The 22045-nt window shown below is 34.0% G+C and overlaps 1 protein-coding gene across 3 annotated transcripts in view; it reads left to right on the top strand.

The window, feature by feature from the left end:
- Window positions 1-22045, top strand: part of LOC134728364 (complement factor H-related protein 3) — a 141685-nt gene that overhangs the window by 42224 nt on the left and 77416 nt on the right. Inside the window, exons 3-5 of one of the 3 annotated variants that reach the window (XM_063598085.1) lie at window positions 9811-9987; window positions 12240-12422; window positions 13533-13920. The exons of the other annotated variants lie outside the window; for them this stretch is intronic. Coding sequence (XP_063454155.1) covers window positions 9811-9987; window positions 12240-12422; window positions 13533-13735 — 563 coding nt within the window. The 3' untranslated portion in view covers window positions 13736-13920. Of the gene's footprint in view, window positions 1-9810; window positions 9988-12239; window positions 12423-13532; window positions 13921-22045 lie in introns of those variants that run through there. 3 annotated transcript variants of the gene reach the window in all.

Here is a 22045-nt window from a genome sequence, read left to right as displayed (position 1 = left end):
AATTCTTCCTGGTTTAGTCTTGGGAGGATGTATGTGTTCAGGAATTTATCCATTTCTTCTAGATTGTCTAGTTTATTTGCATAGAGGTGTTTATAGTATTCTCTGATGGTAGTTTGTATTTCTGTGGGATCAGTGGTGATATCCCCTTTATCATTTTTTATTGCATCTATTTGATTCCTTTCTCTTTTCTTCTTTATTAGTATTGCTAGGGGTATATTAATTTTGTTGATTCTTTCAAATTTTCAGCTTTTCTGCTCTGGTTTCTCCCCGTCTTTGTGGTTTTTACCTACCTTTGGTCTTTGATGTTGGTGACCTTCAGATGGGGTTTTGGTGTGGATGTCCTTTTTGTTGATGTTGATGTTATTCCTTTCTGTTTGTTAGTTTTCCTTCTAACAGTCAGGTCCCTCAGCTGCAGGCCAAAACACAGGATGCTTTATGTGAGATCCAAAAACTTCTCCACAAGGAGAAACTGGGTTTTTGAGATTCCTTTTCTAATTGTGTGGTGCAGTGAACAAGGCTGGGGTCCATGCTCCATTGTGTTGCAACTTTTCTTACTTGTTCAATGTGAAGGTTGTCTTTGTTGCCTGGTAAGTAGGAGTCCCTTTACTGGTCTTTCATTTTCTTTCAGGAGGAGTTCATTCATGAATAGATGTTTGTTTAGGACATTCTTGGGTGGAAGAAGAGTCAGGAGCTTCCACTTCTGCCATTTTGCTGACATCACCCCCTACCTAGCTCTTTATTTTACTCCCAGGAAACTAGAGTATTGCAGGTATCGTTAAGTGCTCCTACACAAGCAAGAGAGAAACCAGTACTTTAGGATGCTCCCCCAAAAGCTAGGATGATAGATGCTTAGTTCACTCTTATCTTTCCTCTCTGAGGGAGAAGCAGTCAAAATATATTGGTCTCTGTTTACTTTAGGGGATTGCAGGAGGCTTTGAACTGGTTTCTTGATTTCTCATAAAGGGAATTGTTTCCAGTATCGTCATTGAATCAGTGTGCCTGTGGGGGGAAGGGAGAGTGGTGGCTTCCTATACTGGCATCGTGCTGATGTCACTGCCCTCTTTCATCCTCAATATTGATCATTTTTTAAATCTTGATCACTGTTTTTACTTTGTCCTCAATTTTATTAATATTTTCAAAAACCAATTGTAATGCCTTTAAATTTTCTCCATTTGCTCTGTATTTTTTAGTTTTCTTATATTTTACTGATTTTAGCTTTGCTAATTTTCTCCCATCTCTGTGTTTCTTTGTCCGTTTTCTCTTCTTCACTGATTTTACTGTTTTCTTCCTTCTGATGACTTCAGTTTTAATTTCACTTTTCTCAATCTTAGGGTGAAAAATGAAAACATGGTCATAAACTATCATACTTTGAAAATATAAAACTTTAAAGCTCTATTCTTTTAAGCACTGCTTTAGCTGTGTCCAAAAATGTTACACACGTGTGTGTGTGTATGTTTTATGTGTCGGGAGACAGAGAGAGAGAGTTCATTTTTATTTGATTTGAAATATTTTCTCATTTGTCTTGCGGTTTGTCTGTTGATGATTAATTATATGGAAGTTTATTGTTTAATTTCAAAATATTTGTTTTTTTTCTAGATAAGTGATTTTTGCTGGTTTCTAATTTAATTCTGTTGTGAAAGAATACTGGGAAAATTTCAATATTTTGAAACAGTTTTTTAATTGCTCAGCACATATTCTACCTTGCTGATGGTTCTATTTACAAATAAAAATATGCATAACACTAAATGTAGAATTAGGCTATACTGGGTCACAATGTTCTTTAAATTTATTTGCCATGTCACAAAATGTTAAATAATCTCTTTCTTAATTGTTTACTATCAGAAAATACTTTAAATTAAATAATAATGATTGTGGTACACATTAAAATCAATGGGATACAGCTGAAACAGAGATGTATTTAGCATTATAACATGCATCAGAAAAAAAAATAAAAAAATAAAAGCAACAGGTACTACAATCTAGAAGGTAGACAGGAATGTACACCCAACAAAAATAGAAGGAAAGAATCATTCAAGCATAAATAGTTGACCATTAATCTTAAGAAAAATAAATTGATGAGGATGTTAAAAACATGTCAAAATATTGAAAAACAGAAATAAGCAGAATACTTTTGATAAATATGAAATACTTTATCATAAGCGAAAAAAGAAAACTCGACATTATCAATAACCTTTAATGAAGTTTTATTCACCCAAACGTCTCCCTGAATTGATAACAAAATGTCAGACACTTAAAATCATTGCCATGATTTCCTATAGTATGATTACATAAAGCTTTAGGTGAAGTAGAGCGTACACTATGATAGGAGAAAGGAAAATCAAGGGATTATAGAATGCTGAATGCTCCCAGATGCTTCTAAACTCCCCCATCAGTCAAACAGGACATGCTTCATTTTCATATTATGAAAAAATGAGATATTTCTGATGTATCGCAGTTTAACAGGAGCTTAGCTGTGAGTTTACAAAGGTCTCTTTATATGTGATTATACAACTAAAGCCAGGCTGTGCAATGCATTAAACTGGGTGCATAACATCCATTTAAATATCCCTAAACAGTACAGGTAAGCTAGTAAATAAAAGCTCTAGCGGAGTTTCAAGTTTTAAATAGCACACTATAAATCACTAGTGATTATATTTAATGCTTATATTGGTCAAGTGTCAGTACCAAATTGATTATTAACTACATATAATTCTACTTCTGGCTAATCAGATTCCATTGGCAGAAAATTTGTGAGTGTTTTAATCCAATCCTGATACATTTGATTATAGATATCAATTTTTATTTAATGCATGTAATTAAGAGTGTGTAATTCCATTAAAACATTCTAAAGGCTCAAAATAATTAAAATCAATATTACATAAATTATGCAAATTTATTAAACAAAGAATATATGAAAAAACTACAAGAAAGTCTATGAGAATACAAGCCAAAAGTTCTATTGTTTAATGTAACTGTTACACAGCTGAAAAGTATAATATTTGCATACAAAAACATCATAATTAATGTGATAATTTATGAAACAGTTATTGAGCTTTCTATTTATTCTATTTTAATCATATAAATTATTTTTCATCAAAAAGCCTAATTTTAATATTTTTATTTTTTATTATAAAATTAATTATATTTTTAATATTTTTTAGTGGCACAAATACAATTATGCCCACCTCCACCTCAGATTCCCAATTCTCACAATATGACAACCACACTGAATTATCGGGATGGAGAGAAAGTATCTGTTCTTTGCCAAGAAAATTTTCTAATTCAGGAAGGAGAAGAAATTGCATGCAAAGATGGAAGATGGCAGTCAATACCACTCTGTGTTGGTCAGTAGTGTATAATTTGTTTTACATAATTCTTTCAAATGAGGTTAATATTCTCTTGTGCTTCGTGTAAACAAGAGAGAAGTTCTTTCTCTATGTCTATTACTTTATCCTGACAAAATAAATTAGGACCTAGGCACATTAATCAATCACCGCTCTTTCAGTTTTTTGAACAAAATACAGCCAAAATCTTTGGAATATTATGTAAATGTCAGATAACATTTCCATTCATGCATATTTTAATCCTTATGATGAACAAGACATGAATGAAGATGATTATTGAACAAGAGGATGGTAACATAGATATGGTGGAGGAATATATCTTTGCGAGTTTCTAATATGTTTTTGTTTTTAAATAATTTTATTTGTTCAAATTATACTCACTTTAAAATCCGAAATAGTATTTAGTTTTATATTTCAATTTAAGTATTTTATTTGTTTTTGACCCTTTGATTTTCATTCCTCATTTAGAAAAAATTCCATGTTCACAACCACCTCAGATAGAACACGGAACCATTAATTCATCCAGGTCTTCACAAGAAAGTTATGCACATGGGACTAAATTGAGTTATACTTGTGAGGGTGGTTTCAGGCTATCTGAAGAAAATGAAACAACATGCTACATGGGAAAATGGAGTTCTCCACCTCAGTGTGAAGGTTAGGCCAATATGAATACTCAATTTCTGTTTATAGTAGAATTCATAAAAATAATCTCTTGTTATCAAAGTGAGGGGAAAGAATAATTGAGATTACTGCATATATAAAATAATTTATATATTATACCATTAAAATACTTTTTGCATGATTGAATCTATTCTATTTATGTTAATTTTATTTGTTCATGATAGAGTCACTTTGTATTCCGGCATTAAAAAATAATATCTAGTGAAATTAAACCTATCCGTATTATTCTCATGCTGCCATAAAGAACTGCCCAATACTGGATAATTTATACATACAAAAAAAAGTTTAATTGGCTCACTGTTCTGCATGGCTGAGGAGTTCTTAGGAAACTTACAATCATGGTGGAGGGAGAAGCAAACGCATGATGGCAGGAAGAAGAAGTTCTGACCAAAGAGGGAAAAGGCCCTTATAAAACCATTAGATCTCATGAAAACACACTCACTATCCTGAGAACAGAAGCATGGGGATAATTGCCCCCATTATTCAATTACTTCCTACTGAGACCCTCCCACAAAATGTGGAGATTATGGGAAGTACAATTCAAATTGTTATTTGGTTGGAGATACAGTCAAATCCTATCATTCCACCATGGCCTATCCCAAGTCTATGTCCTCACAATTCAAAACACAATCATGCCTTCCCAACAGTCCTCCAAATCTTAACTTATTCCAGCATTAACTCAAAAGTTCATATCCAAGTTCATGTCTCATCTGAGACAAGGCAAGTCCTCTCTGCTTGTGAGCCTGTAAAATCAAAAGCAAGTTGGTTATTTCCTAGACACAGTGGGGGTACAGGGATTGGGTAAATGTTTCCATTCCAAAAGGGAGGAAATGGCTGAAACAAAGTGGCTATATGCCTGATGGAAGTCTGAAATTTAATAGGGCAGTCATTAAACCTTAAACTTCCAAGATTATCTCCTTTGACTCCATGTCTCACATTCAGGTCATGCTGATGCAAGAGATGGGCTCCCACAGCCTTGGGCAGATGTGGCTTTGTCCCCCTCCTGGTTGCTTTCATGGGCTGGCATTGAGTGTCTGTGGCTTTTCCAGGAACATAGTGCAAGCTATTGATGGATCTACCATTCTGGGGCTTCAATGATTGTGGTCCTGTTCTCACAGCTCCACAAGGCAGTGCCCCAGTGGGGACTCTATGTGAGGGCTCTGACCCCACATTTCCTTTCCTCAATGGCCTAGCAGAGGTTCTCCATGTGGGCTCCCCCCTGCAGCAAACTTCTGCCTGGACATCCAGGTATTTTCATATATCCTCTGCAACCTAGTTGTAGGTTCCCAAACCTCAATTCTTGACTTGTGTGCACCCATAGGCCCAAGACTACGTGTAATCCACCAAGGCTTGGGGTTTCACCCTTTGAGGCAATGGACCAAGCTGTATGTTGGCCCCTTTTAGCCACAGCTGGAGCTGAAGCAGCTGGGATACAGGACACCATGTCCTGAGGCTGCATAGAGCAGCAGGGACCTGATCCAGGTCCATCAAACCATTTTTCCCTCCTGGGCTTCTGGGCCTGTGATGGGTGGGGGTGTCATGAAGGCCTCTGACATGCCCCGGAGATATATTCCCCATTGTCTTGGTGATTAACTTTGGCTCCTTATTATTTTTGCAAATTTCTGCAGCAGGCTTGAATTTCTCCCCAGAAAAACGAAGTTTTATTTTCTACTGCATTTACAAGCTGCACATTTTCCAAACTTTTATGCTCTGCTTCCTCTTGAGCTCTTTGCCACTTACAAGTTTATTCTGCCTGATACCCTAAATCATCTCTCTCAAGTTCAAAGTTCCACAGATCTCTAAGGCAGGGCAATATGCCACCAGTCTCTTTGCATAGCAGGAGTGACCTTTACTCCAGTTTCCAACAAGTTCCTCACCTCATCTTCATCTGAGACCACCCCATCCTGGACTTCATTGTCCATATCACTGTGAGATTTTCGTCAAAGCCATTCAACAAGCCTCTAGGAAGTGCCAAACTTTCCCACACCTTGTCTTCTGAGCTGTCAAACTCCCTAGGAAGTTCCAAACATTTTAACATTCTCCTGTCTTCTTCTGACCCCTCCAAATGGTTCTAACCCCTGCCTGTTACCCAGTTCCAAAGCTGCTTCCACATTTTTGGTTATCTTTACAGCAGCACCCTACTCTCTGCAGTACCAATTTACTGTATTAGTCTGTTATCATGCTGCTATAAAGAACTACCCAAGACTGCCTAATTTATAAAGGAAAGAGGTGTAATTGACTCACAATTCCACATGGCTGGGAGGCCTCAGGAAACTTACAACCCTGGTGGAAGGGTAAGCAAACATGTCCTTCTTCACATGATGACAGGAAGGAGAAGTGCAAAGCAAAGACAGAAAAGCTCCTTATAAAACCATCAGATCTCAGGAGAACTCATGCAGTATCATGAGAACAGCAGCAGAGGAATAACCGCCCTCATGATTCAATTTTCTCCCACCAGGTCCCATCCACAACACGTGAGGATTATGGCAATTGCAATTCACGATGAGATTTGGGTGGGGACACAGCTAAACCTGTTCTGCAAGTTGTCATGTTTGCTTTGCCACTATGTTTTAAAACTTCTTTTACATTCTTCCCACAATGCCCCTTCTGATTTCCTACAATATATTATGTTTTACCTGGAATCGTTAACTCTCAATGTGTATCTTATTATCACTAGTAAGTTTACAGAGGCATTGCTTACCAGGCATAGATGATCTCTTTCTGAAATGTATTGCTATTTTTAGTTTCAAGTCCTTCTTCAGTTGGTGACAGTCCGATAGACAGACAGACACCAGAAGGCTGGTTTTAGGAAACATTTGTGTTACTTCTCTGTGATGTCATAGTAGCTCCTGTATTGTTTATTTTCAAATAAAACTACTTAATATTAAAACAGGCATATAAAATTAAATTTCTGAGTTAGTGAAACCTGAATTCATTCTTTTTTTTTTAGGCCTTCCTTGTAAATCTCCACCTGAGATTTCTCATGGTGTTGTAGCTCACATGTCAGACAGTTATCAGTATGGAGAAGAAGTTACGTACAAATGTTTTGAAGGTTTTGGAATTGATGGGCCTGCAATTGCAAAATGCTTAGGAGAAAAATGGTCTCACCCTCCATCATGCATAAGTATGGTGCATTGAATTTTATTATATGTATGATAAATATTCTTCATTCAAAGTGTAAGTGGTACCAATAAGAAAGTAAACAGGGACTCTAGAAATTCATAAGGTTTTCTTGAATATTCTGGACTGTTGTGGGAAATTATAGCTGTAGTAATTTAAAAATTTGACATTATAAGCCAAATTAGTTCATTTTCGCATCATCTTGTGTGAACTTTAAGCATCCTCTGATGTATATTCTCAGACTTCTCATCTCTGTTCTTAGGGCACAGCTGCCTCTACTCATCAATCTCCACATTATTCAATCTTCTGTCAGTTTATCAACAATCTCCCTATAAGTACATTTTCTGAAATATTTAAAAAAATCATTATAAGTATTTCACATTTGATAGAAGCAAAAAATTTGGAAATACACACACAATATAGGTGGTGTATTATTCCGTTTTCACACTGCTGTAAAGACCTTCCTGAGACTGGGTAATTTATAAAAGAAAAAATTTTAATTGATCACAGTTCCTCATGACTGAGGAGGTGTCATGAAACTTACCATTACCGCTGAAGGGGAAGCAGGCACCTTCTTCACAAGGTGGCAGGAGAGAGAGGAGTGAGTGAAGGAGGAACTTCTAAACAGTTATTAAATCATCATATCTTGTGAGAACTCACTCACCATCATGAGAACAGCATGTGGGAAACTGCCACCATGATCCAATCACTTCCCACCAGGTCTCTCTCTCAACACCTGGAGATTATTATTCAAGATGAGATTTGGGTGAGGACACAAAGCCTAACCATATCAGGTGGCAAGTATGGACAAAAAATAATGTGAACAAAAAAATGTGTAATCTCAATTGCTACGGCTACCAATATCTCTTCAGGCTTCTAATATCATTTCTATCTTGTATTTTTAATAGATTTAGAAGAATTTAATGTAATTAAGACAAAATGGCTAATATATTTTCTCAAGTTATAAGAAAAATGTTGTACAGTATTCATTGATTCTATATATCGCTATTTTAGAATCCATTACATGTATTGTATGTAACCTATTTTTAAAGATTTGCTGAACAAATACATATTTTTCCTATTTCAGAAACAGATTGTCTCAGTTTACCTAGCTTTGAAAATGCCATACCCATGGGAGAGAAGAAGGATTTGTATAAGGCGGGTGAGCAAGTGACTTACACTTGTGCAACATATTACAAAATGGATGGAGCCAGTAATGTAACATGCATTAATAGCAGATGGACAGGAAGGCCAACATGCAGAGGTACTTTGGTGAATTTTTAAAATTTATTTATATAATGTGTGGGCCCAGCCCAGTGGCTGGCGCCTGTAATCCCAGCACTTTGGGAGGCCGAGGTGGGCGGATGACTTGAGGTCAGGAGTTCGAGACCAGCCTGGCCAACATGGTGAAAACCCGTCTCTACTAAAAATACAAAAAAATAGTGGGGCATGGTGACATGCATCTGAAGTCCCAGCTACTCGGGAGACTGAGGCAGGAGAATCGCTTGAACCAGGGAGATGAAGATTGAAGTGGGCCAAGATCATGCCACTGCACTCCACCCAGGGTGACAGAATGAGATTCCGTCTCAAAAAAATAAATAAACCTAAAATAAATGAATATATAAGTACAATTTATTTATATAGAGTGTTTTGGGAATAAAATATAGAATTGTCTCTAACATCATTAAAATGGACATAAATTAAGTTTTTACGGCAGGACAAAGTAGTCGTATGCCTAAAAATAAAAAGATGGAACTGAGTATTTGATGATTAATCTTAGCTCAATAGTTCTCAAAGTGTGGTCGCTAAACCGGTAGCATCATCATCTTCTTGGAGACTGTTTGAAATGAAAATAAAATTCCATAAGCTCATTCTAGACATACAGAATCAAAAGTCTCAAAGTAGAACCCTGAAACTGTTTTACCAACACCTCCAGGGAATTCTATTTACACTTCTGAGTGAGAAGCATTGCTATAGTCTATTCACTACACATGGATATGAAACTCTCTGATGAATTTTGCATTGTTCAGCATAATATCCTTAATCATTGGCAATTAAATTATCTGAGGTTATTTTTATTATTAGAGGCTTTTTAAAAAAATTTTTTCCACATCTCCAATTTGGATCCTTTGATTAACCCTTCTTCCTCTCTTTTAACTTGGGTAATTTTCAAAACGTGTTTTTAATTCTTTGCATATTCGCTAAGAAAATGCCTATTTGTGTTTATTTTTAAGAGGCTAAAATGTATAAGCAGGATGATTGCAAACAAAAATTTGATATCACATAATCTATGCTGACTTTTTGTATTTTATAAATTAATGTTAAATAAATAGAACTAGTAATATTTGTTTACTCAAACTCAAAGAGAGATATCCAGGAAAACTTTCGTTTACACTGGCTTCCAGAAGGGAAAACAAAAAAAGGTCTATCAGTGTTCTAGCGAAGGATGAAGAAGAAATTTAAAACATCAACGCTTGTACCTGACAAAAAATAGTTTCATGTCTTTTCCTCAATATTACATTTAAATTTATTAAAATCAACAAAATATTTGATGAGATTGTCTACTTATTTTAAATTCGTCTTGAAATATATTTGTAACTGTTATCAGTTGATTTGCTACTCAAAATGAACACTAGGTGGAACCACTTCTTTTTTTTCTATTCAGACACTTCCTGTGTGAATCCACCCACAGTACAAAATGCTTATATAGTGTCGAGACAGATGAGTAAATATCCATCTGGTGAGAGAGTACGTTATCAATGTAGGAGCCCTTATGAAATGTTTGGGGATGAAGAAGTGATGTGTTTAAATGGAAACTGGACAGAACCACCTCAATGCAAAGGTAGAGTATTATATTTCTTTTAACATTTTGGGGGAGTATAGCAGGGTTAAAATATGTTGATTTAAATAAAATGAAGTCATTTTTATTAATAGATTTTTCAAATGCAAATAAAATGACTGACGGTGCTTAAAATTCAATTCTTCCTGTGAACAGAACACAAGTAATAGGGTATATTATTTTCGAGAAAGATTCGACCAAATTAAGAGTTGGAACCTGAAAAAAAATACTTTTTAAGCATTACAACACTTAGTTCCTTCTCAGGAATACGTGTAATAAAAGATACATTATGTGCATTTGACAGCCATAAGTGATGTGCATTCTAAGATATGGAATAGGCAGTTGAAGAGAGGTCATAGATTGTGATATAAATGTGGGCATCTTCAGTATATAGATTATATTTAAAGGTGTGTGACTGACTGTATTTATAAAAAGAAGTCCGAGCACATAGTCCTGGGTCATTCTAATATAAAGAGATGAAGTAAGGGAAACCAAAAAAGGAAATTGTATCTTACTCACCTTTATGTTTTAAAATTAATGTTTTTCTGTGGTTCTTTTTTTTTTCACTATTTTACTTAGACTCTACCTATGTTTATTATTGAAGTGAGTTTTTGTAGACAGCATATAGTTGGGTCATGTTTACATATCCATTCATCTTTTCATGGCCTGTTAACTGGTGCACTTGGACCATTTACACTTAAAATAATTACTGATATATAGGACTTAAATCTCTGTCATTTATTTGTTTCTGCCTGTTTCCTCTGGGTTTCAGTCCTATTTCCCTATTCCTCCATTCCCTGTAGGGAAAATTATTAAGGAGATTAATTTCGATTCATATGTATTGTTTTCCATTGTATCTCTTTGTATAGCTTTTCTCCTCCTTTTAAAAAGTTGTTGCTCTAGCTAATACTATATATATGTAATAATATATTACTGTCTACTGGCACTGACATTTAAATCTACAGCTGGAATATGGAAACCTTACTTTCATGTAGATCCATTTATACTCTCCACGTTGTAAGTATAAATGCCACTAGTATTTTTCTCTGCATACATTGAGCACAATATTAAACTCACTTGCTTCAAATATCAAACATAATTGAAAAAACTTATGAGGAAAAAGATATCCTGTTATATTGACTCCTCTGTTTATCCATTCTGTTTTTCTATTTTTTCAGGATCCTAAAGTCTCAAGCTCTTTCTTTTATCTTTCTTATTTTAATTTGAAGAATTCCTTTAGTTAATCTTTAGGCATAGGTCTACTGGAGACAAATTCTCTTGGTATCCCTTTCTCTGAGAATGTCTGTATTTACCCCCTTACTTGTAAAAGATAGTGTTACTGGATATAAAATTTGGAGTTGACAGTTCTTTGAACACTTGAAAACTGTGCCACATGGTTATAGATGAAAAACTCAGCATCACTGGAATTGTTGATCCCCTCGAGGAAAAGCATAGTTTTTGTCTAGTTGCTTTCAAGGTATTTTTTTCTTTTTTTAAAGTAGTTTTATTTTAATGTATATTGGTATAAATTCCAATGTTTTTATCCTCTTTGGAGTTCACTCAGCTTCTTAAATATAAGTTTATGCCTTATGGTCAAAATGGGAAGTTTTCAGGCATCCTTTTATTTATTCATTTTTCCAGCCCAATATCCTTTCTCTTCTTTTTCTGCATCTGCATTATTTGTTGTTGTATTTTTCTGAATGTCTCAGTTCAGTTTTTTGTTTTCAGTCTATTTTCAGAGTGGGTAATTTATATTGCTGTATGTTCAAGTTCATGGATTTATTTGTCTGTCAGCTCCCCATGTATTATTAAGTATATTCAGTGTTTTTAAAAAATTTTTGTCATACTTTTCCATTTTATAATTCCTACGGGATTTTTAAGAACCATCATGAATTTCAAACCCCGTGTCCTCTTAGTGTTACTCCAAAGAATGTTGAATATGAAATAAGAAACTTTCTTTGTCATAGTTTTCTATGTTTAGCATGTATTCATTCGGAAAGATATTTCTTAATCCTGATCTACCATAAGCAGCAATATTTGTTAATGTTTTATGTGTTCTTTCAGTAAGGAGAAAAGAACTTAAATATATTACTTTCAGTTTAAAGGGTTAAAATTTCTTCCAGGACTCATTTCTTTTACCAGAAATCACAAAACTGTTGATATTATATAAAGTGCTGTGTTTGTATTTGCCTTATTTGAACTTGTATTTTGATTTGCTCTCACAATAAATCAAGTGATGAAATGATGTTTTTTAGATTCTACGGGAAAATGTGGGCCCCCTCCACCTATTGACAATGGGGACATTACTTCATTCCCGTTGTCAGTATATGCTCCAGCTTCAACAGTTGAGTACCAATGCCAGAACTTGTATCAACTTGAGGGTAACAAGCGAATAACATGTAGAAATGGACAATGGTCAGAACCACCAAAATGCTTACGTAAGTACTTTAATATTCACGTGGCTGGAAAAATCAGTGTGATGAGTCTGATATTTTGCTGTTGGTAACAAAATAATCACAGATTATTGAACAACCATTCTGCTGAATGCCTGCCTACCAAAAATTTCTTTTAGAAAGTAAAGTTTAGAAATTTTTCTCTTTAGGGCTGGGTGCGGTGGCTCACACCTGTAATCCCAGCACTTTGGGAGGCCGAGGCGGGCAGATCACGAGGTCAGGAGATTGAGACCATCCTGGCTAACACGGTGAAACCCGGTCTCTACTAAAAATACAAAATAATAATAATAACCGGCATGGTGACGGCACCTGTAGTCCCAGCTAGTCGGGAATCTGAGGCAGGAAAATGTCGGGAACCCGGGAGGTGGAGCTTGCAGTGAGCCGAGATCGCGCCACTGCACTCCAGCCTGGGTGACAGAGCGAGACTCCGTCTCAATAAAAACAACAAAAAGAAGTAATTTTTCTCTTTATATTTATATTTTATTTTAAAGCATTTAGTTGACAAATAAAAATATATTTTCATGTTTGACAATATGCTGTTTTGATATATTTATGCTACAATGATTACCACAAATTAATTAGCACATTCTTCATCACCTATGCTTACCATTGGGTGTAGGTGGATGTGTGAGTATGTGTGTGTGTGTTTGTGGTGAGGACACTTAAAATCTGCTTTCTTACCAATTTTCAAATAAACAATACAATATTATTAGCTCTAAATATCACTAGATCTCTATGTTTGATTCCAAGTTCTTATTCATATTATAGCTGAAAGTTTGTACTCTTTGACCAATATCTTAATCAAAAGTAGCAATGATAAGTTCTAAAATGCAGGGATCCTAAAATGACAACTGATGTAATGAATCATTGATAATACACCCCTAATTCTCATACATTAAACATCGAACCTCATTTTCACATCGATTACCATTCTAAGTTTATTCAAATCAATATGATGTTTCTACATAGTTGGTTTGGATAGTGTTTTGAGAAATAATTCCTGAACCATCATATAACATTCTACTTGAAAACCTGAAAGTCTATGAAGATTTGCATACTACTTAATGTTTTATGTTTACTGTTTTGTATTTTCAGATCCGTGTGTAATATCCCGAGAAATTATGGAAAAGTATAACATAGCATTAAGGTGGAAAGCCAAAGAGAAGATTTATTCGAGAACAGGTGAATCAGTTGAATTTATATGTAAAAATGGATATCGTCTTTCACCAAGTTCTCACGCATTGCGAACAGCATGTTGGGATGGGAAACTGGAGTATCCAACTTGTGTAAAAAGATAGAATCAATCATAAAATGCACACCTTTATTCAGAACTTTAGTATTAAATCAGTTCTTAATTTCATTTTTTAAGTATTGTTTTACTCCTTTTTATTCATATGTAAAATTTTGGATTAATTTGTGAAAATGTAATTATAAGCTGAGACCGGTGGCTCTCTTCTTAAAAGCACCATATTAAAACTTGGAAAACTAACGGTTGTGTCCAGTTCATAAAATGTTTGTGGCAAGAAATTAGACGCAATTTTTCAGACTTTATTTCTGTTCATCACTCTTAAATCTCCCAAAGCTTTCTCCACAGCTTCTGAGGCTCACTGTTTTACAGAAAATGGAAAACATATCATTGTCTCTGATTTCAAAATTACATCACTTTACAAAGATGTAAAAACCAAGTCAAGTCTTAACTCACGTTGGTAATGAGATATAAGTAATTACTATTTATCAATATATAAATGCACCAAAAGTGATATCAATACATAAATGCACCAAAACTGATGAAATGTAGATACTTCTACAAGATGTCAATCTAGCACGTGTGATAATGCAAACTAATCATAAAGAGGAGTTAAAACGTAATTGGGTATATAAATATTACAACATAAACATACAAAAAATAAAAACACAGTAACAGTTATAACATACTCACTTGCATGCACTCACTTGCAAACACAGAAACACGATACTTTTGCCCTGAATTAACGTTTATAGAAAAAATATTGCCAGGAAATTCAAAACTATAGATAAATGTGTGTGTGTGTGTGTGTGTGTGTGTGTGTGTATATACATGTATATGTATGTGAGTGTGTGCGTGTGTGTGTGTGTGTATTTAGAGATACTAGGGGTAAAAGTTAGGGTTTAATTCTTTTGTATATATCGGTATCCTCTGATTTTTCTACCTTTAACATATATCACTTTGGAAACAAAAGCACAATTTATTTTAAAATAATGATGTCTAACAAGCAAGGCGGTGCATGTTGAGAATGATAAAGATTTCATCAGTAATGATCTTAACATCAAATAGCCTCTTAAGTATTTTTGGAGTAGAAGAGTTTTGGAAATTTCAATAGTAAGGTTCTGAAATGTAATTTTTATATTCATTCTTTTTAATTAGCACTAGTTAGGTAAAATCATTTTTGATTAGGAACATTTTAAACTTATAAAGGAGGTGAAGCCATTATGTGAAAAATAAAGATATCAATAATACAACACAAATATTATTTAATGATACCTTATTACTTCTTACTGTATAAAATCAGGTGGCTCATATACTCAGGCTGTCTCCTTGTTAGTGATCCTGATTTAGATAAATTGCTTGAGTTCGGGAAAGCCAGATTTCAAAAATCTAAAGGACATTTGTTATACTTAGCAAGTTATGTTGATAGTAATGTTAACACTTAGGAATATACGTTTATTCCTAAATTGTTTTAGTACATTTGAGCAACTATAAGAAATTTACCATAAACTGGCTAGTTTATAAAAAATAGAAATTTATTTCATACAGTTTTAGAGGCTGAGATTTTCCAGCTTAAGATACCAACTGATTTGATGTCTTGTAAGGGCTTGCTCCCTGTTTTGGTGCCTTCCCACTATGGTGCCTTCCTACTATGTCCTTACAATGTGGAAGGGGCAAGGGAGTTCCATGACTCTTCTTTGTAAAAAGACTAATCCAATGTATTAGCGTGGAATCCTCATGACCTAATCACCTAAAAAGTCCTTACTTCCTGATACTATCACCATAGTGATGAGGATGTAACATACATATTTTGAAAGGGTACTACTATGCAGACCATAGCACAGCATAGGGATAAACAAATATGTTCCATGTAAATGGAAACCAAAAAAAAGCAGGGGGGCCATACTAACATTAACTAAAATTGAATTTTAAGTCAAATCTGTAAAAAGAAACAAGGAAGGTCGTTATACAAAGGAGTCAATTCACAAATAGATTATAACTATTGCAAATATGTATGCACTCAACATGGGAGCAATGAAACTTATAAAGCAAGCATTAATACATCTAAAGGAAGAAATAGACAACAATGCAGTAATAGTAGGGGACTTCAATAACCCACATTCAACAATGGATAGACAGTCTATACAGAAATCAATAAAAACATTGGACTTGAACTCTATGTTAGACCAAATGGACCTATCAGACCTATATAGAACATTCCATTTGACAACAGTAGAATAAATATTCTTCTCAAGCACACAAGATATAATCTCCAATATAGATCATATGTTGGGCCACAAAACAAGTCTTAAAAAATTTTTAAAAGATTGAAATTACATAAATTTTTTTAACATTGTCATATGAAACTAGAAAACAATAGCAGAAGAAATGTTGGGAAATTCACAAATACATGGAAATTAAACAACATGATCCTGAACAACCAATGGGGCAATGAAGAAATTCAAAGGGAAATTCAAAAATATCTTGAGAAAAACAAAAATGGAAAAGCAACATACTAAAAAACATATGGTATGCAACAAAAGCAGTATAAAGGGATGTTTAGAGATATGAATGACTCCATGAAGATCCTAATAAAGCAAGTAACTTTGTATCTGAGGAAACTAGAAAATGAAGAAAAAAATTAACCCAAAGCAACTGGAAAGAAAAAAATAGTAAGGTACAGAACAGAAATAAATAAAACAGACTGGAAAAATAATAGAGGATCCACAAAACTAGAAGTTGGCTTCTGAAAATATAAACAAGATTGACAAACCTTTAGCTGAACTAAAAAAGAGAGAAGGAACAAATAAAATTAGAAATGAAACAGGAAACATTGTATCTGATAGCACAGAAATACAAAAAAACAGAAGAAACCGCTATGAACAGTTATATGCCAACATGTAACTGTTGGATAACCTAATGGAAACAAATATATTCATAGACATCTACAACCTACCAAGATTACTGAAACATAATGAAATACAAAATTAATACAGAACAGTAATGAGTAAGAAAAATGAACAAGTAATAAAAAGTCTCTCATCAAAAAAACAAAACAAAACAAAAAAAAACTCATGGCTTCATGATGGATGGAATCCTACCAAACATTTAAAGAATCAACACTAATCCTTCTCAAATTCTGTCAAAAATTTAAGAGTGAACTCTCAGTTTTATTATATGAGGTCAAAAATCATACCGACACCAAAGCCACACATGGACACTACAAAAAAAATTATAGGTCAATATTCTTCATGAATATAGACGTAAAAATGCTCAACAAAATACTTCCAAAGTGAAGACAACATATTAAAAGAAACATTCGCCATAATGAAAGGTAATGTATATCTGGGATGTAAAGATAGTATATATACACCAATCAATTACTGTTCCACACCGAATTAAAAGAATGAAAAGCAAAAATTGTATATTCATCTCAATAGATACAGAAAAAGCATTTAGCAAAATCAACATCCTTTCATGATAAAAAGTCTCAACAAATTAGCCATAAAAGAAATTACCCCAAGACAATAAAGGCTACATATCACAGGCCCACATTTAACATTATACTCAAGAGTGAAAAGTTGAAACATTTTTGTCTATGATCAGAAAAAAAAAAAAAAAAACAAGGAGGCTCACTCTCACCACTTCTGTTCAACATAGTGCTGGAAATCCTGGCTAGAGCTGTTAGGCATGGAATTTGGAAAAGAAGACAGTTGTCTCTGTTTGCAGATGCCATGATCTCATATACATGGAAAACCCAAGGACTTCACCAAACTTTGCTAAAAGTAATAACCAATTCAGTAAAGTTGCAGGGTACAAGATCTACAGACAGAGCCAGTTACATTTCTATACACTAACAGCAAGCTATTGAAATAAGAAATTGAAAACAAACATCTAATTTACAATAGCATCAAACATAATAAAATACTTGAGACTAAATCAAAGCAAGGAGATGAGAGTTCTGTACTCTGAAAACTATAAAATATTGATGAAAGAAATTGAAGAAAACACAAATAAATGAAAAGATGTCCTGTCTTCAAGGATCAAAAGAATCAATATTATAAAATTGTCTTCAATACCTAAAACTCCAGATTCCATGCAATATTGTCAATACTCTAAACACATCTTTCGCAGAAATGGAAAAAAAATTCTAAAATTAATATAGAACAAGAGACACCAAACAGCAAAAGCAGTCTTACAAGACAAAAAAGGAAGAGACAGCGCACTATCACTATCATGCTCTCTGGTTTCAAATTACACTACAAATCTATAATAATCAGAACAGTTTAGTCCTGATACAAAAAAGATACATAGACAGAATTAAAAGCTCCTAAATAAAATCATGCATATATAAAGGCACTTCCAAATATTCATGGAAAATTGAATTAAAATAAGAAAATTTTAAAGCTACACTTTATTTCTTAACATAAGCTCCATCAAGTTCAACACACTTTTGAAAACAGTGATACAAGCCATTTAGTCCATCCCTAAAGACTCGATGGTTCTGGGAATATAGCCATGTTAAGCAGTCTTTTTCATATAATTAACCGAAACAATGGGTACCCTTTGTAAGATTTTTTAAAATTAGGCAAAAGAAAGAAGTCAGGAGAAGGCAAATCAGGACTGTAATGTAGGAATGCTCAAAGATTTCCCATAAAAATTCTCACAAAATTGTTTCTGTCTGTTGAGAGGAATGAGCAGGAGCATTGTTCTGGTGGACGAGGACCATCTGATGAAGTTTTCCTGGGCATTTCTCTGCTAAAGCTTTGAAAACTTTCTCAAAACATTCTCTTAAGAAGCAAATGTTACTCTTTGGCCTTCCAGAACTCAACTAGTAAAATGCCTTGGCCATCTCACAAACTGTTGCCATGATGTTTTCTCCTGACTGGCCTGCTTTTGCTTTCATTGGACCACTTCCACCTTTGGTATGCCATTGCTTTGATTATGTTTTGTATTCAGGATCATACTGATAAACTCATGTTTCAGCTTTTGTTACAAATCTTTGAAGAAATGTTTCAGGTTCTTATTCCCACTTGTTTAATACACTTTCCGTTAAAAACTATTCCCTTGCTGGCCGGGCGCCGTGGCTGACACCTGTAATCCCAGCACTTTGGGAGGCCGAAGCGTGAGGATCACGAGGTCAGGAGATCGACACTATCCTGGCTAACACGGTGAAATCCCGTCTCTACTAAAAATAAAAAAAAAATCTGCGGGCGAGGTGGTGGGCGCCTGTAGTCCCTGCTACTGGGGAGGCTGAGGCAGGAGAATGGCCTGAACTCGGCAGGCGGAGCTTCCAGTGAACTGAGATTGCCCCACAGCACTCCAGCCTGGGCAACGGAGCCAGACTCAGTCTCAAAAACAAAACACTCTTCTCTTGTCTACTACACCTGATCTGAATGCAACGGTCATGGCTCTCATTGAATGGAAATTTTGCTTTAACATTGATTTTCCCATCAGAATTTGTAAGGTGAACTAACTATGGTGTTGACTATTGATTCTGCTCTTAGTCATCAGTCGTCTTTAATCCAGATGTGAGCAAAATTATTTTTTTCTCACAAATTAGTGTGACTAGTCTGCCGCTGTGGGCTTCATCCTTAACATTGTCTTGCCTCTGCCTAAAATGAGTTATCTGTTTCTAAATGGCTGATTTCTTTTGGGGTGTTGTCCCCATAAATTTTTCAATAATTTCACTGAAGCTCCATGACAAGTGTTGGTTAGGATGTGGAAAAAAGGAAACACTTGTACATTATGGGTGGGAATGTAGATTGTTACAGCCATTGTAGAAAACCATATGGAGGTTCCTCAAAATATTAAACATAGAACTATCGTATGACTCAGCAATTCCACTTCTGGGTGTATAAACAAAGAAAACAAAATCAGTATGTCTAAGAAATATCTGCACTCTCATGTTTTTTGCAGGATTGTTCACAATAGCTATGATATGGAAACAACTTATGTTTCTGTCAAAGATGATTGAATAAAGAAAATGTGGTGCATATATACAGTGGAACACATTAAATTCTGCCTTTAAAAAGAAGGCAAATCTGCCTTTTTTAACAACATTGATAAACATGGCAGATATTAAGTAAGTGAAGTAAACCAGACACAGAAAGACAAATGCTGCATGATGTCATTTCTATTTGGAATCTAAAAAACACCTGAGCTCATAGATATGGAGAGTAGAAGTATAGTTACCAGGGGTTGCACAGTGGGAGAAATAGAGAGATATCAGTCAGAGGATACAAGTTATAAGACAAATAATTTCTGGAGACCTAGTGTAAAGCATGATGACTATAGTTATTAATAATATATTATATATTTGAAATTACAAAGACAATAGTTCTTAAGTGTTCTGAGGTCATTCATACAAAAGGTAACAAGGTGAGATATTGGATATTTGATTAGCTTCATTATGATAATCATTATAAAATGTTATGTATATCAAAATAATATGTTGTATAACGTGAATATAAAAATTTGTATTTGCCAATGATACTTTTATAGAGGTGAAAAAATTGATTATTAATCGGTAAAAATGGAAGTTAACGGACCAAAATATTACTTCTAGGTTTTGAAATATAAATCTGTCTTTTTGTAAAAACAGAAAGGTTTTTTGTTTGTTGTAGTTGTTTGTATCACCTTGGAGTCGTGTATTTTGATTTATTCAATCTGGATATCTCTGGAAACTGGCTCCTCATTGCTTCTCATGTGCCCTAATTTTATCTGAGTATTTCTCTCTTTTTTTTCAGCATAACATGTTCTAAGTTCACTTTATATTTCCTCTGCCCAACATTCAAAATCATACACCTTTCCTAGAAAGTCTGATTATTTTTAAAGCAGAATAAAATTTAGAACTCAAGAACCATGAAGTATTGGTAATAGATGGGAATGTCCAATACTTTGGAAATATAATCATTTTCAGGGATTTTTGGTGGTAAAATCTTTGAAATATAAATAAAATATAAAAGTTTGTTGTTCTCACTGGATTTTACAATTCAAATTTAATAATACATCTGTGAAAACAACTTTAGTATATACATGTTTTCGTTTTTGTGAGTATATGGTACGTCTATGTATGTATGAGGTACATAAAATATTTTGATACAGGCATACAAAGTGTAATAATCACATCAGGGTAAATGAGGTATTCATCATCTCTAGCATTTATACTTTCTTTGTGTTACAAACAATCCAATTATCCCTTTTATTTTAAAATGTGCAATAAATTACTTTTGACTATAGTCACCCTGTTGTGCTATCAAATACTAGATCTTATTTATTCTATCTAACTATATGTTTATGCTCATTAAATATATTCTTCTCTCATTTGTCTTTACTGACTCATTCATGAAAATGTCAAAAGTGTAATGAAACATTGCTATTAGTAGTTAAACTACTAAGTGAAAATTAAAATTTCTTTGTATTTATTTTGCCCCTAGATAGTTGACTCTGAGTGTGAATCTTCTTTTCAAAAATGATTTAAATACTTCTTGTCTCTGGTTCACCCTATTACCGAATCCATAGAGTTGTATATTAATTTTCACTTGTTTTCTTCATTCTTAGATTTTGCTTTTTTCTTTCTTATATACTAACAATAAACTGTCTGAAAAAGAAATTTAAAGATCTATTCCTTTTCTGATAACACCAAAAAATAAAATTGGGAGTAAATTTAACCAAGGATCTCAAAAATCTATATATTTTAAACAATACAATATTGATGAAACAAATTGAAGAAGACACACATACACAGAAAAATAGCCCATGTTCAGGGACTGCAAGATTTAATATGGGTAAAATGTTCATATTACACAAAAAGATGTAAGGATTTAATGCAGTCCCCATCAAAATTCTAATGTCATTTTTCACAGAAAAATGAAAAACAGTTCAAAAATATGTATGAAATGACAAGAGATCCCGAAGGTCAAAGTAATTTTCATTAAAAAGAACAAAGCTGGAGGCATTACACTTCTAAATTTTGAATTATGATATAATGCTATTATAGGCAAGATAGCATGACATTGGCATAAAACAAGACACCAATAAAACAGAATAGAATTCAATATATTTTCAATAAAGATGACAAGAACTCACATAGGGAAAATAATAGTCTCTTCAATACATCTTGTTGGGAAAATGGGATATTCACCCATAGAAGAATGTAATTGATCTGCTGTTTCACACTACATAAAACTACTCAGAATATATGTAAGACTGACATGTAAAGCTTGAAACTATAAAACTGCTAGAGGAAAATAAAAGAGAAAAGAATACATGACATTGGTCTGGGCTATGATTTCTTGGATTGGTTCCCCAAGCATAGGCAACAAAAGGAAAAATACACACATTGTATTACATCAAACTA

The sequence above is a fragment of the Pan paniscus genome, chromosome 1 (genome assembly GCF_029289425.2).
Source record: "Pan paniscus chromosome 1, NHGRI_mPanPan1-v2.0_pri, whole genome shotgun sequence".
In the NCBI taxonomy this organism is placed as follows: Eukaryota; Metazoa; Chordata; class Mammalia; order Primates; family Hominidae; genus Pan; species Pan paniscus.
This window is presented reverse-complemented; position numbering and strand designations above follow the sequence as displayed.